The sequence below is a fragment of the Stegodyphus dumicola genome, chromosome 2, assembly GCF_044657685.1.
Source record: "Stegodyphus dumicola isolate Sdum_Otavi_A_Nest chromosome 2, ASM4465768v1".
NCBI classification, from domain to species: Eukaryota; Metazoa; Arthropoda; class Arachnida; order Araneae; family Eresidae; genus Stegodyphus; species Stegodyphus dumicola.
The window spans coordinates 98,237,183-98,253,239 of NC_140769.1; the positions used below are offsets into that span (position 1 = coordinate 98,237,183).

At 30.5% G+C, this 16,057-nt stretch overlaps 1 protein-coding gene across 9 annotated transcripts in view; it reads right to left on the reverse strand.

Annotated features, from left to right (window-relative positions):
* The window catches only part of LOC118184323 (ELAV-like protein 4), a 127,055-nt gene that overhangs the window by 84,692 nt on the left and 26,306 nt on the right, over nt 1–16,057 (reverse strand). For 3 of the 9 annotated variants that reach the window (XR_015039507.1, XM_035353983.2, XM_035353980.2), the window contains exon 1: nt 8,535–8,749. The exons of 1 other annotated variant lie outside the window; for it this stretch is intronic. Coding sequence is in view for 7 of the 8 variants with exons in the window: in XM_035353983.2 (XP_035209874.1) it covers nt 8,535–8,547 (13 nt within the window). In the remaining variant the exon portion in view is untranslated. Of the gene's footprint in view, nt 1–8,534; nt 8,754–16,057 lie in introns of those variants that run through there. 5 more of the 9 variants (XM_035353982.2, XM_035353976.2, XM_035353979.2 and 2 more) reach the window with 4 other exon arrangements.

Here is a 16,057-nt window from a genome sequence, read left to right on the forward strand (position 1 = left end):
AAAACTTACCCAAACATAAGTATAGAAATCGGGAGACCGTATTAAAAGTTAGATTTTGCTATTTGTCGATTTATTTATTTATTTATTTTTTTTTTTAAGTTTGACATTACCAAAATATGAATATTTTCGTCATTTAAAATACTTCTGTAACTCTAACTATATGACTACGAGCAATGATTGCGCAAATCAAGGTCGGATAAGGACTTTGAAGCCGGATATGGAGGTAGGTATATGGTTTTAGAAGTCCCATATATAAATCGACTGTCCCATATAAAAAACGACTAATCGTTTTTGAGCTATGCATTCACACGTACGTATGTACAGACGTCACAAAAAATACCTGTCGAATCCATTTACAAACATTTTTGGTAAAAACTGTCTTGTATTCTTTCCTTACGTAAAAACGTCACGCAAAAAATCGTCCGAACGGATTCGGAAACGGTCAAAAGGGATATTCCCGTTGAAATATGATATCTGAAGTTTTTCGCCATCATAATACTTAATTATAATAATAAAGCGCTACTAATTAATTCTATAAATTAATACTTTTTTCTCTTTTTATTCATTGCATAGTGTTTCTCTACAAATCACATAACACTTCCTGTCATCATGATCCGTAGGTGAATTAGCAATTTAATGTGGCGAGAAAGGCGACTAAGTTTCGGTTCATTTCTTTAAGCTTTCTTTTGCAATATGTGACATGAAAAGAGGAACGCTTAGAATAAGAAAAAAAAGTTAGTTCACCTCCTTTAAAATGTTATCATCCTCTTCCGAGACATTTAATAAATTTTTGCATAATTAATTGATAAATGTCTTTTAATTAATGCATAAAATCTTAATTAATTAAAGATTTGAATAAAACATGTTAAAACTCTTAAAGATGTGTAGTTAATTTTTTTTCACATATTCAAATAAAATTTAATGAATTAAGTTCTAAAATAATTTATTTGAAATTAAAATTCAAAGAAGAAAACTTTAAAAGATTATTTTAATTAAAAATGAAATTTAGCATGAATTATTTATATTTTACTTAATTTAGTTTAAAATAAATTTTTTAAATTTAGTTTAAAACTAAAAATAACTTTAAATTAATTACTTATAAATAAATCTGAATTTAGTTTAAAATAAAAAATAAATAGCTTTAATTCGGAAACAGTAAATTTATAAATTGAGTGTTATGTCGTTAGTAAGTTGTTTCGATGCGGTTTTCTTTTAAATTCATTAACCCAAGAGGAGCTATTAGCCTTGACAGGGGATTTTGCTTCGAATCACTGTTAAATGTGTCATTTCACTTCTGATTTGAGTCTGTTTTCATTCCACAAAATGTAAGATATTTCTTTCGCATTGAATCTAATTGTAAATTAACAACCTAAGCCATGTGAATGCAACGGAGGCAGTCCTTAAGAATATTCATTTCTTACTTTTTAATTGGTTTGATTTAGATAATATAAATGCAGTTAATTCATGATCTATCTAACAAAAAATGTTCAATATTTTCACCGAATGACGTTATACATTTTTATTTGTTATTTTTTTCATATTTTGTAAGACTTTTTTCATATTTTTCATATTTTGTAATGAATTTAAATTTTTTCATATTTTGTAATGAATTGTTTATTAACAAACTCAACGATTTTAAAGCGGGCAGTGACAATATTGCACTAAATAAAACATTTTTTATCCCAGCCCGCGCGACTGTCTATAAGTATTTCTAAAGATATGCTATTTTTAAATATTGTGAGATTTTGCCGTTGAACTGAATTTTTATATGGCGTAAGGGGTAGAACAGGATATTTATTAAATAAAGTTAACAGACAAAACATTAATAATAATAATACTAATAAAATTTTTGAAATCACCTTACTAAAAAAAATTGAACTTTGACATGGTGTACTGAGAAAAGAGTTAAAACAAGTAGAAAAATATATGCCAGTACCTAACACTACATCGGGAATTCTAAACATATGCTGCTTCTGAAGTATTTGTTATTTTGCTGTTGAATTGTACATAGCGTAAATACGAAGAAAACGATCCTTAATAATAAAGCTAAAAAGACATGAAAAGTGTTTCAGCAGTGAAAAGTGTTTAGGAGTGAGTGCAACAGCAGACTGGTAGACTGTGAGCTCAGCAAGACTGTAAAAAACTTTAGCAAATCCTTTTGAGCGACCATGAAAATTTAAAAACTTTCAAATTATTTTTTGTTTCCTTTTTTTTTTCAGTCATATAAACTTTAGATCTCGATTTTTTCCCTTAATTTCTGAAATTAAATATTCGTTTCTTTATCAAAGTTCTATATCTTTAAAAATTTAGTTACCTTTTATCTGCATTTTTGCTATTATTATCATTAATTACTATTATACTTTAGTTTTTAAGTTAAGACTGAATGCAAAAAGAAGAATAAAAATGATAGGAAGAGTTTGTTCAATAGATTGTTATAATATATCAGCAAAATGTGTATCCAGCGCCATGCTTGTATGGTTTCTGATTAGGAATCCTAGACATTTAAACCTGAGAGTTTATCCCAGAAAAACCTTACAAGTGAAATGAAAGGACAAATGCTTTCCAGATGTTACGTTTAACGAGGTAAAAGTTGAAGCTTGCTAGTTAGTCACCGTAGCTGAGGAAATGACTAAGGGAAAAAAGAAACAGAGACGGATAAAGATTACCTTTCGTTTGCACATGATTTGCATTTTAAACTGGATTACATGCACAATGCGTCTACAGACTCTTCTGACTAATTCTGCCCCGAGAAATCTTGCTAAATCATAATTCATTTATTGCTATGATATCTATCTCCACTAGCTTTCCCTAAAATATACAGACAGAATTGTATTCCTGTTACAGATGGAATTTTCTATGCAGTTTATCATTTGCTTTGATCCAGTGAACATCTGTAAATGTGGATTCGAAAGCTGAGCGAAGGATACCAAAAAACGTTTCTGTTAAGCAGAAATTAATCCCGTTTTTCTTTTAACAAACAAATGAAGGAGATGAAACTGAGTACTTTGCTTATGATCCTTAGAAAAAACGACAGTCATGTGTTTGGATTGACGAATTTTCATCAGCGTCAAAGGAACTTTCGTTTCACAAATATGGACAAGAGAACATGTTAGTTAAGGATTTTGGTTGGTAAATGGCGTTTTTTTCCTGGAGGACAGACGGTGAATTTCATGTCAGCGTGCCATCATGTAGTTCCATTCTTGTCAAGCAATTTCTAGCAAAGAAAAGTATCACAATTTTCGATTACCCCATTTATTCACTAGATATGGCACATAAGAATTACATTTTCCTACTCGAAGTGAAGTCTCACCTCTAAGATCATTATTTAATAACACTAAAGAGATTCAGAAAACTATAACCAGCATTCTGAAGCATAAATTCTAAGAAAGAATCAAGCAGTAGAATTAACGTGCCAAATATAACATATTAGAGGATTGTATATTATATATTATATATATATATATAAGGACTGTATGGATTCTAAAAGTTGAGAATATTGTCTTCCCTAGGTTTCAATTTTGTACACAATTTCTCCTGAAACTTTGTCAATTGCGAAAGGCCTATTTTAAAAGGTGCCTCTCAATCATTAATTACCTATAATAATATTAAGTAGAGCAGCCCCAAAAGGGTTTGGTCAATGCGTTTATATCTTCATAAGTCCTCTGCTGTTGGAAGTTGCAAACAGTTCAGAAAACTGAAACAAAAAAAGTACTGACTCTTGAACAATAATTTTATTTTAATGAGAGTTAATTTACATCTTTGTTTAACTGCATTAAACAATTTAAGTGCTTAAGATAAAACTTCTTATAGAAAAACTATTCATAAGAAATTCCTTTATTGTTTTTAAATCGCTTAGTTTGTTACACAGTGACCTTACAGATTAAATTTTGAAGTTAAGTATTTTAGCATTTTATGAATGACAACATGCTGGGCGGGGAAAATTTTATTTTTGGCAATGGCAAAACATTGAAATCGTAAAGACAACCTTGTATTTAGCGTAAGTATATTGAAACACTCGATAACGTGAGTGTTTCAATATACTTACGCTAAATACAAGGTTGTCTTTACGATTTTGATTGTCAGATTAGCGTGTTTCTCTTCTAGTCTGGAAAACATTGCTTTAAAATAGCCGAGTGAGTTGATAAAAACTGAAAGATAAATATCTTATATTTTGCCTAATGGCAACGGTCTGTCCTGCTGGTGATAAAAATGTTTTATTTAATACAGTGTTGCCGTTTCTCGTTTTTCAAGTCACTGAGTTTGTTAATCAAAAATTCGTTAAATTCGTATAGAATATTAAATAAATAAAATAACAATTTTGAAATTCAAAATTCGTACTTCGAGGTGCTTATGTTCAGGTTCTGCATCGGTTCAAAATTTGGTGAATTTGAAATTTGGTGTTCAAAATTCTTTCCAAGACTAATAACACCTCTGGTACCATAAACTTAAAACATTTTTTATTTTGTCGTTTTGCCTGTATCCCTAATTGACGAAAATCGTTTTTGGTAATTAAAAGAAACGAAAAGAATTCTATGGCTCTAAACTTAACCTCTTTATATTTTCAGTTTAAGAGTATCGGGAGTAAAACTTCTCTCGCAACACTTAACAAATATCTAAGCAATAGTGAAAAAAATTCATAAAAACGATAAAAAATTCTGTTTGTTTTAAATTTTCCAATTTTCTGTTTTCTTATTTTTTATTCGCTACCTTTTTTCCCCGAGGATTCGAATTTAAATTTTTAATTATTGATTACAGCCGAAAAGTTCAGCTACCAGTTTGAACAATATTCGCTGAGAAAATACCATGTCAATAAGGGAAAGAAACTTAATGTCCGTAAAAAGAGAATGTAAAATGTTATTCCATTAATAATGGAAAATAAAATTATATCAAGTCTGATACATATTTATGAATTGCTATCTTAACAGTATTATTTCGTGAATAAGGGACTCGAATTTAACATTGTTGAAGAAAATACCAAAGTTACGTAACTAGGATTTAATATTTATGAATCTCCTAACCACAAAATGTGCTCCATTTTCTGATTTTGGTAACAATAATTTAATCTTAAACTAATAAGTATTTATAAAGAATATATTTAAATGTATTTTGTTTCTGATTTTATTTAATAACGTATTTAATTTAGCTACTTGTGTAACCTGATTTTTTAGAATAATTTGTTTCAGGAATAAGTAACTAAATGAATTACATAAAATAAGATTATGTATTGAATATGCGGGAGGAATCTATTTTTTAATTATATTGATGTATCAAATGTTAAAAGAAATTATCACACCGATATATTATAAATTAAATGTATTTTAATTTTAATTAATTGAATAAATTATTAAAGAAAAGAAAAAATGAAGGGGCTTATATTTTAACTATCGCTTTGTTAAGGTTTTTCAACGCTGTCTGTGGGCTCTCAGTTCCACCGAACTGCTGTTGCACTCACTCATGCTAATTCATTTCTTTTTGCTTTTTTAGCTTTATTAATAAGCATAATTTAACTGCTTACTTACACCATAGAAAATTGAACAGCAATATTACAAAAATTTTAAACATACATTGAGTATTCCCGATGAAGTGTTAAGTGTTGACCCACATTTCTATTTCAGTCTTTTATCAGTTTATGATATCAATGTACAGTTTTTTTAATAAGATGGCTTGCGAAACTTTTTTTCGCCTTTTTATCATTAACGTTTTGTGTGTTAAATTTATAATTAAATATCATGTTCTTCGCACTTACGCCACATAAAATTCAGCTGACTAGCAAAATCCCAAAATATTTAAAATCAGCATATCTTTAGATTTTCCGATATACAGATTCACGCCCTAGAGATAACAATATTTTAATCCGTACAATATTGTCACTGCTCGCTTAAAATCGTCCAGTTTGTTGAAAATTTATTAAAGTTTTACGAAGTATGAAATTCGAAATTAAAAATTTGGCCTTCCAGATGCACAAGTTCAGATTGAGGATTGCGTAGTTGAAAATTTAATGGCCCTAGGTGCTGTCATTTTTTCTCAGTGCGAGAAACATACTTACATTCATGCAGATTATTCCTTATTTAATTATTTCGTTTAAAATAAAAGAGAGCGATGATTTTTCATAGCAACAATATGAAAAGTTATTGAGACTTTTCAAGTGATACCATAGCGAATACCGTTTCGAATTAATAGTCCATTTGGTCTAAAAATAAAATAAAGATTTAAATTCTTAATAAATGTAATGCTTTTACATCTTTCAGTTTTTAACAGTTACAGGCGAATTAAATTTGAAAGATAAATCAATAATTATACTTCTTGACGATTGACAAAACTCAAACCCGCCTACGAGCGAAGCTGCATGGGAAATAAATTAAAGGTGGGATGTTTTACTTTGTGGGCGCGTTTTCCAAGACAAATGATGGGGGCAAATTAATATACTGATTATTAACATTTTGAAAAAATTCCACTGAAGAATTTCGAAGAAGCTAGATCTTTAGCTACGTCAAAATGCAATATTATTATTAGCCCAAATGGACTTTGTCCCTGAAGGATTATTGTTTCCGTTTTGCGTTGGTTCACTATAAATGTCCGCTTCACTTTTCAAACAGTTGCCACCAAATGTTAGAGTCCTGCATTATATTTGAAGAAATTAAATAATGAAAAATCTGCATAAATGTAGGTATATTTCTCGCATTGTGACAAAACAACGGTACCTAAAGCCATCGAATTTTGAATGACGATCCTCCTCCGAATATGGGCATATAGAAGACCAAATTTGAAATTTGGAATTTGTTTTATGATCGATTTCATATTTTGTAAAACTTTAACGAATTTTTGATTAACAAATTCAAAGATTTCAAAGCGAGCAATGGCAACACTCTCTACGGGGGGGGGACCTTTTTATCTCCAGTACGCGGAACTGTGTATCGAGAATTCTAAAGATAGACTCATTTTAAAAATTATTTTGCGGCATTGCTATTGGACTGAATTTTATGGTTTAAGTGTAAAGAACATGATATTTAATAAATAAAAATAACACCCAAAACGCCTCTTTGGACGTAATTTAAAATCTGAAATATTTCAGAATTTTTTTCTTTTTACCATATCCTGTAGCAAACGTTTTGAGATGGTTCTGAATTTTATTAAATTTCTCGTCGCTGCCAAATTTATTAAAGTTTTTTGAAGCAATCTGACAGAATATTTATTAAAATTAAAACAAATAAATTAATAAATCACAATAGCTGCTTGGTTTATTATTTACAACTTTTTATTTTTCTCAATGTGCGCCCAAAATGAGGATATTAGAGTAAAAATATATGTCTCTTCTAAATTTTGTACATTTAAAATCTTATATAAATCTTACATAAATTTGGAAAAAATTATATAAGAATTTTCCCCTCGTTATAGTTACATTCTCATATAACTATGTGACAGATAAAAAATAAGAAGATTAAAGAAATTTTAAAAATATATTTCTAAAATTCTTTCCCATTGCATTAAACAGATAAGCGACTGAGATACAGGGATTATTTACAGCCATTTTTAAACAAAGTCTCATGCATAAATCAGAGTTTCACTATTATATTAATTTCAGCTGAACGCATTTGCTGTGTAACTGTTTTTTTTTTTTTTTTTTTTTAATAAGTGTGGAGTCTTAAATCCAGCTTTGACAAACAGTAATTTGAATTAAGTTTAGCATTAAGGGGGAATAACCTAGATTTATTATGAGCTAAATGCTTATGCATGCTTCAAAGTGATTCGTACTATTAAATAAGAACGTCATGCTGTCTCTTCAAATCAGGTCTAAGTGTAGTAATGTGGTGAAATTAAAGCTACAACATTATTGAAAAATTCTTGTTAATGTGATTGTTACCGATAATTTTATTCAAAATCTATGCCAAAAAATTCATAATTAACGGTACAGAACATTTATTCAGAACAGGTCTAGCTTTTATCCTGCGTAAATGGACTCTATAACTTTATTGAAGAACAGTTGTTAATAAAATTTTTACAAACATTTCATTAAAACGCAAATTATAAAATATGATAATGCTTGGTATGATTGTAAAAAGAGCTACCCTATATCTTGAGAATTAGTTTATCTTTTATTGCAGTAAAATTAACATCATAACGTTATTGAAAAATCACTGCTAGTAAAATTATTGCCAATAATGTTATTAGTAATGTTATTACAAGTCTGTATTTAAAAAATGTAAATTTAACAATCCGTGATATCATTTGAAAAAGAATCACTCCACGTCTTTAGAACAAGTCCAGCTTTTATTATGCTGAAATTAACGCCACAGCTTTATGAAAATAATCCTTGCTAATAAAATTATTGCCAATAATTTTATCAAAAATCCACGTTACATGATTTGAATTTAACAATGCATAATCATTCGCAAAACAAGAAAAACTGTGGGAAACTATAATAATAAAATTACAAACAAAATGAAATCAAAAGAATGATGAAATCAAACAAAGAGTGAACGGTGTAGAACAAAAAAAAAAAAAAAAAAAAAAAAAACAATAATGATATATCTTACCCGTAACCGACATTGAGGATCCTTAGCAAAATCAACCCTTTCAACTGCTAACAAAAAAACTCTCGAACTGTGTTTGAGCAGCCAAAACAAAAACAAATCGCCCAAAAATGAAAAGCGAACAAAAGAGGAAAAAAAATTCTTAGGGTTAAAAAAAAGAAAGGAGGATCACGCGCAACTGTTTTCTTCACGCCTGAAATTCGGCTTTTGCTGCACAGCTTTCAGCACTTGCAGTAAAGGAAACCGTAGGGCGCTTCATTGCCCTTCCTCCCTCCCCGCGGTCATCATAATGAGGCGTCCGCTCCCATTTCTAACTCTGAGGGGCGTTTCGGAGTTTGGCGGGGGGAGGAAGGACCGGCATGTAGCTGTCATATTATCGACCAGTTGTTGAAATTGTTCGGCGTCTGCGTCGAGAGAGTGGTGGTTTGGGGAAGACGAAAATGCGCTTTTCAAAACGGAGCGAATGAGTTAGCGCGAGTATTAAAGGAAGCGGAATATTTGCAGCAAAATTGTATACCTAAATTTGGATGATTACTGTCCTGATAATCATAATCTATAAATCTAAAAATATTTATATAACTTGTTTATAATGATATTAGAATTATTTTTTTATTTCCTTTCATATATTTGTGTTATGCATATATATATATATATCATGAATTTTAATTTTTGGTCATTGTGTAAAACTGGTTCTAAATTTCTTACTATATATATATATGCACATTCATAATAAAGAATTAATGTGCATACATACATAAAATCTTTTTTTTTTTTTTTTTTTACTTTACACGTACGCACATACACACGCGCATATGCATAACATTCAGCGATAACTAAAAACCCATTTGACAAAAATAAAGTTAATAACAACGAAAAAATATCAAAAACACACAATGCTTAGAAAATGCAGCAACATGACTTTTAATAAAAATCTGCGTATGATAAATAAAAAATAATCTTTACGAGCAAGCCCTAGACTATGCTAGTTTTACAAGTACTTGAATTCGAAGATTATATTTAACAATATTTAATAATTAGCCCTTTTTTATGCTTTGGATCTGTAGTATAACTTCTGCTTTTCGTTAGCCTTTACCAGCATGCAAATGAGTTGAGACCCTTTTAGGCGAGAGTTCTGAATGTTTGAGATACATTCAGAAAGGTTGGTTTAAGGCTTCAAACCGCTTTTCCCTTGACAAGTTCTGTTTGATGCATTAAATAGAGGAGATTAAAAAAAAAATTTATTGTTTTGGTTTTCGTTGTATTTTTTCCCATTTTCCCTAGTTTAAATGTAATTTTTGTTTGATATTTTCTTTAACTTGTGTTACACTAATTTACTTGTTTCACGAATTGAATAGGTAGACTTACAAATATGTAAGCGGCATTTTTCTTTTTCGTTTAAAGTTTAGCGTTCTTAAATAATAATTTTATATATACATATATTGTAAAAATAATAAAGAGGTCATTTAACCGTCCGAGAGGTCCTTGGTTTGAGTCCCGGTGAGGGAATTGCTCATTTTTGATCTCTTCTGCTTCTAAAAACACCTAATGTCTCTATGAGCTTTGTGGACCTTTGTACTTAGGTCCTACTTAGGTATAAGAAATTGAAAAAAAAAATCACTACGTTTGTCTGGCTATATCTTTATAAATTTGTTACAATTAGTAGTAAATCTATAAGAATTCCTTACATTCTTGCTTTTTTTCAGTCTTTCAAAGAAGTAAAAATGAGATTCTGTTTAAAAATATTCAAGTTTATGTTTTATGAAATATGGCTGAATTGAAACCTTGAAAACAGAGCATGCAAAAAGTGAAATGTATTCTGTAAAAATAACTTGAATGAAAAATGTTTGTGAGGTTATTTTATGAACTACTTCATATTATATGTTCTTTACACGAAATGTAATTGGCTTCTATGACAGCTATTAGGATAAGATCCTGCTTTAAACTGCATGTTTGTATTTCATATGTAGGGTTTCCTTTAGTTATTTAACATATTATTGAAATTTTTGTTACCTTTCCTGAACTCCTCAACTTCCCCTCGCATTTTCTTGCCAGGATGTAAATTTAAAGTTAAGTGAGTATTTAAACGGGTGAATGTTGGAGTTTACACACAGAGTGTTTTCGCTAGCCAGCACACGTTTCGTTGCTGATCTTGCTGTTGCGCTAATACGCCTTTTCGCCATTTCGAATTATTGTCAAGACTATTAGGTTTGTTGAGTCAGCCTAAGCTAGCCGTAACTTAACGTGCTAATCCAGTACTATTGTATTTAGACTTGAATTGATTTATGTAATAACGTTTAAGTTCCACCGCCAGTCGTCGGTGTTATTGTAAAGCACGAAATATGTGCCATTCTGTTCATATTTGGAAATAATAATGTTTATTTTCACCCTTTTTCTGTGCTGGTATTACTTCACGCCTGTGCGAGAATTCGCCAGGTTTATTTGTAAGATCTAAATTAGTTTATGTGGCTAAAGAAGGCTAGATCTTATACATACAATAAACACTGTACTAAAACCATTCAAAACAAAACGTAGGAAGAGTGAATGTACTTTGTTCAAACAACTTTAAACGAAAATTACCGAATCGTACGGTAACTTCACGAAATACTTTGCATGAAGCATACTTCACGTGAAATATAATCTGCATTAGGGACATATACAATTAAGCGGTAAGAAAAGGAGGGTGGACTTTGTTCTCCTCCTTAATTTCCTCTGGTCTGATGTTTTGCTCTGATAGGTTAAATGAAACGAACTCCTCAGATGTAACGGTTGTTGAAAATAAGCTTTCTATACCTAGCTGCATTTTACGCTTAACGAAGCCATTCGCCTGACGTCATCTGCGAAAAGATCAATACGGTCGTTTTGTGATTCCATCTTTGCAACGAAAGTAACTTTTAACTTCTGTCTGTGTTTTGGGGAGTGTTTGTCGCATGTTCATTTACTTTGTCACAGAGTCATTAGTTTTTGACATCCTATTGAAACTCTATTAGGATTTAAATAATTTTTAAGCGTCTGAAGTTAAATTCATTGTTTTCAGAATAATGATTATTTATCTGAAATTCTGTGATGGATAAGAATAAATGATTTGCTCATTCATTAAAAAAATGGGGGGATAAATGGATAACCTACATTATAATGAACAGAAAAATACTGTTAGGAGTTTATCTGTGTTTTCGAGCAGTTTATAGAGACATTAGGATTTTTGGAAGCTGGAGAGATGAAAAATTAACAACCGCCTTCGCCGGGAATCGAACCACGGACTTCTGGAATACCGGCCCCGCGTGCTACCGTTACACTACGAAGGACACTTGGAAAGCGGGAGAAATACCTTATAAGTTGAATCAGAAGAATAAGTATATTTGGTTCATTTTAATCAGTATTCGAAACAAAATGGTTAGACAGTAAATAGCGAAAGAAAAATCCTCCTTATAAAACAAGACACTAAGTTATAAATAGTATTCAAAATGAGATTTACGTGAGAATTTAAATAATATCACTGAATTCAAACTCGCACAAACCAACTTTACAGCATGACGGTAGGAAAACGAGATGCGTAATTAGAGCTTGGGTTTCTGGGGAAAGGTATGGATATTTGTAAGAACAAAATATGTTTGAGACAAGGAGGCACTGAAAATATGCTACAGCCAAATATCCTCTCGAAAGTTGGCGGAAGAGAAAGCGACATGGGTTTAATGCAGTTTTGTTGAAAACTTTAGGAAGAAATTTTTATAAAACATTGAAATTATGAAAAATAATACACGAAAATATTGCAGCAAACGTCACGAAAAACACAGTAAAATCCAAATGCTTTTGCTTATCGAAAAGCACGTAGTGTTAAAAGAATTAACTGCTAAAACAGTGTAAATGTAGAAAATGTAAAATATACGAATTTAACATTGTTTAGCGATGTGAGTCTGCTTTGTGATTTTATTAAATTTTAAAATTCTGCCAAACTAATTTAGAACGTTAGCCGTTCGCTGTCAAAAATTCCATCTATGATAATTTTTAGGACACTCTGGGCAGAATATTATGAGCTAATTTTGATTATTGCATTTTTCTAAATAAATAGTATCATACTCGTACATATATATGTGTGTATTAGAAAAACTAAAATCTTCCAAACAAAATACTATAAATCAACAGAAGTCTCTTTATGAAGTGGGTAAAATAGTTCTGCAGAAATGACTATTTCATGGATTGTGAAGAGAGATTGATGAATGATTTATTGTAAAAGTTGCAGACAGAAGTGCGGCTCTGAATTCTGCGAGAACTATTGTCGCAATTTTGGCGAGATTTTCGCCAGCTTTCATAGTTCAATAATAGTTTTTAAATACTCGACGGGATAATACGTATGTACCTTAATTACGCATATTTTTTGTTTATTTTTAAGCTTTTAGTAATTTAGGAAATAGGTACAATAACTTTTATTCTGTATTTGTTCTCCCATGTATATTCAAAGATAGCTTAAGGAATGAAACCAATAGAACTGAAGATAAAGCAATTACCAACAAAAGCTTGGTAACAAAAGAACTTTAAAAAAATTAAAAAATTAAAACATATTTTTAGGAAACGGCAAAAGTTTAGTATTGAGCCAAAGGCATGGGGAAAGAAATAAATGCAAATACGCGAAAAAGGAGCCGAAAATGCACGGCATGGCTTTAATGGAAGAGCACTTTTTAAACTAAATGAGAATTTAGATTAAGGAATTTCTGCGTACCCCAACAAGACACACGATCACAGCATTTTTATTTATGTGTGAAATATTTGTTCCTTTTTGTTTCAGTAGCAAGCAAATGACGAAAGAATTTACAACTTTGGTAACAGGCAAAGTTGGGAAAACTCGAGTCGCGTCATTCGAATTACAATAGGCAGACCAGCTAAGAAATAACGTCGCAAATTTTGAAAATGAATTCATACACTGTCAACGGCGAAACATTCTTGAGGCGGTGTTACTGCTTGGCAATGCATGAGCCGAATTCATCTAGTTTGTGAATTAAATGTTTAACCACTTCTCTTCAGTTCGAGGTATATTTCTTAATTAATGCGCCATAAAAATACTAATCAAGTTGAAGTGACCTTTGTACTACTTTCTTTAAGAGCCATTTTTTATGTTATTATGCTTTCTGAGAGCGCCTAAACCTGTTTTTTTTTTTTTTGCTGTTTTCTTCGCTAATCAGTTCGCAAAAGAATTGCTTAACTCTCTTGCAATTTTTTAAATCATCTGATTTTTCTGAATACGATATACATTATATAGGTATGTACAAAAGTATTTAGGCTTCAGTATTTTATGAAAGAATAGTTCAATAATTAAACTAAACGAAATACTTTTAGTACATGTCCATGTCTTATAGCTAAACAAAATCGGGAAATTTTAAAATTAATTAAAGTTAAATATTACACTTGCACAAATGAAAAAGTGATGGTCAAAAAAGCACTGGGACACGTAAATATGCTAAACAAACTCTATAAAATTTGCTTTAGTATAAAGTATTGGGTTTCTTTTCCTTTTCAAAAATTCACTAGTCTTTTAGCCATATATTTTATAAGATTTTAATCCAGAATGAAGTCCTCGGATAATCGTCTTGGTAAAGTTTTACTGCAGTAATAAGACCTTTTTTTTTTATTTACAGCATTTCAAATTTTGTTTTCAAATACTCAGATACCCTAATTATCAGTTTTGTCTTAAACAAAATGAAGAATTTAAACAATGCAAACACTTATATAGCCCAAGGCCATCTGGCTATCTGGACCCTGTTTTACTGAGGGAATAAGATTCTTCATTTGAAGTTCAGTCTTGGGTTTTCGCCTCATCATTTGCTTTTAATTACTACCAAAATATTAAGTTTACTTTCATTTACGATGACGGCTTAATTTCAAAATTTTTTAGACTGTTTGATGCAGGTCTTAGGGAATCGCAAACATGCTGTTTATTTCAGTTTACTGAGAAATGGTTTTCTTTCAGCAATTAGGGTATAAAAGTTATATTTTTCAAAAATATTTTTAGAATTTTCTTAATTACTAGATATGCTAAATATTCAATATACTTACAATCTGATTTCACTGGTTTTATAATTGTAAGCAGCATTTCTAATCATGCACTTTTCATCGAATTCAAAGAATCTCCTTGGATGCCTTGTTCGTGTTTTTTTTTTCCCTCAAGCAAATTTGTTTTAAAATATTGTTATAAATTTTGTATTTAGATAGCTAATGTTAGTAGAATTATAATTAAAATTGTTTTATATCCCCGTGCAATGCAGCACGAGACTCAAGAGAAAGCTACGCTGGAAAAGTAAAAATTCAGGAGCACGTGCATATAACATTTAATAAACAGATATCTCGTAATTTATATTTAAATTGGCTAATCATCCATAAGCGGGGTAAGTTGGTGCCCAAACTATTTTGGCCTTCAAAATTTGGTGAATTTTTATGGCGGCAATGAGAGCACTAAGATATGATTTTTAAACGTAAACAGAATAGTAACTTTTTAAGTTTTGCAGTAGTGAAACGCCGTTATTTTATGTAAAGAGACTAGTTAAATGAGATGATAAATTAACCAGATGAATAAAACAAAGTCCATCAGCTATGCAAGTAAAAACATAGTCCTATCTATGTAATTCATAATAAAATAGTATAATGAATTATAAAATAATAAAATAATAAATTGTATAAACTTTCCTAGGACTCCAAAATTGTCAACCAAGTAAATATATTAAAATTCACTAACAACGGATGCATCATAAACTCACTAAAATATATAAGTTACTATCGTCGTAAAATTCAACACACTAAACAACTTTCGTTCAAAACACTAAACAATTCCACATCTTTCGATTTCCCCATGCAAGAAACAAAACTAAAAAAGATAATTAACTAACCCGGAAAACATTAACTAAATAAAATTAAATGAAAACATTCATAAATTATATACATCACGTCATCTGAAATCCAACATTCTCCCCCAACAACAGCTTAACCTCCTGCAAATATTCAGCAATAAAACTTTTAAAACCAAACACAGTATTGCAAAATTGAATTAAAACAAATCTTCTGGGGGAATCAATCACCGAAATAAAGCTCTAGTTTGTCACGGGAAAACGTACGGCTGGAAACAACAACCAAATCAAAATCATGCCATAATGAAAACTCGCCAAGTTTGGCGCTCACCCCGATTATGGAAGATTAACCTTTAACTTGAATAAATGTAATTGACTACTATGTTAGTTCTAACCGTAATTCTACTCTTTGTTTCCCAGAAATCTCGAGAAGCAAAGAAATTATCAGAAATTTCTCGCGACTGATTAAAAGCTATAAAAAATCAGAGATAGAACATCTCAGCTCAGTTGCTTATTTACTGTTAATGGGATTTGTTACAGTTCCGAGCGAACTAAGATATCTGAATAAACTTTCTCTTTCTTTTTGAACTGCGTTGTATTTTAACTTTTTTTAAGTGGTTTAAAGTATAGCTACTGGCTTTATTACGTTCTATTTAACGTATTTGCGTTCTACTGATTATTACTGTCAGATATTGT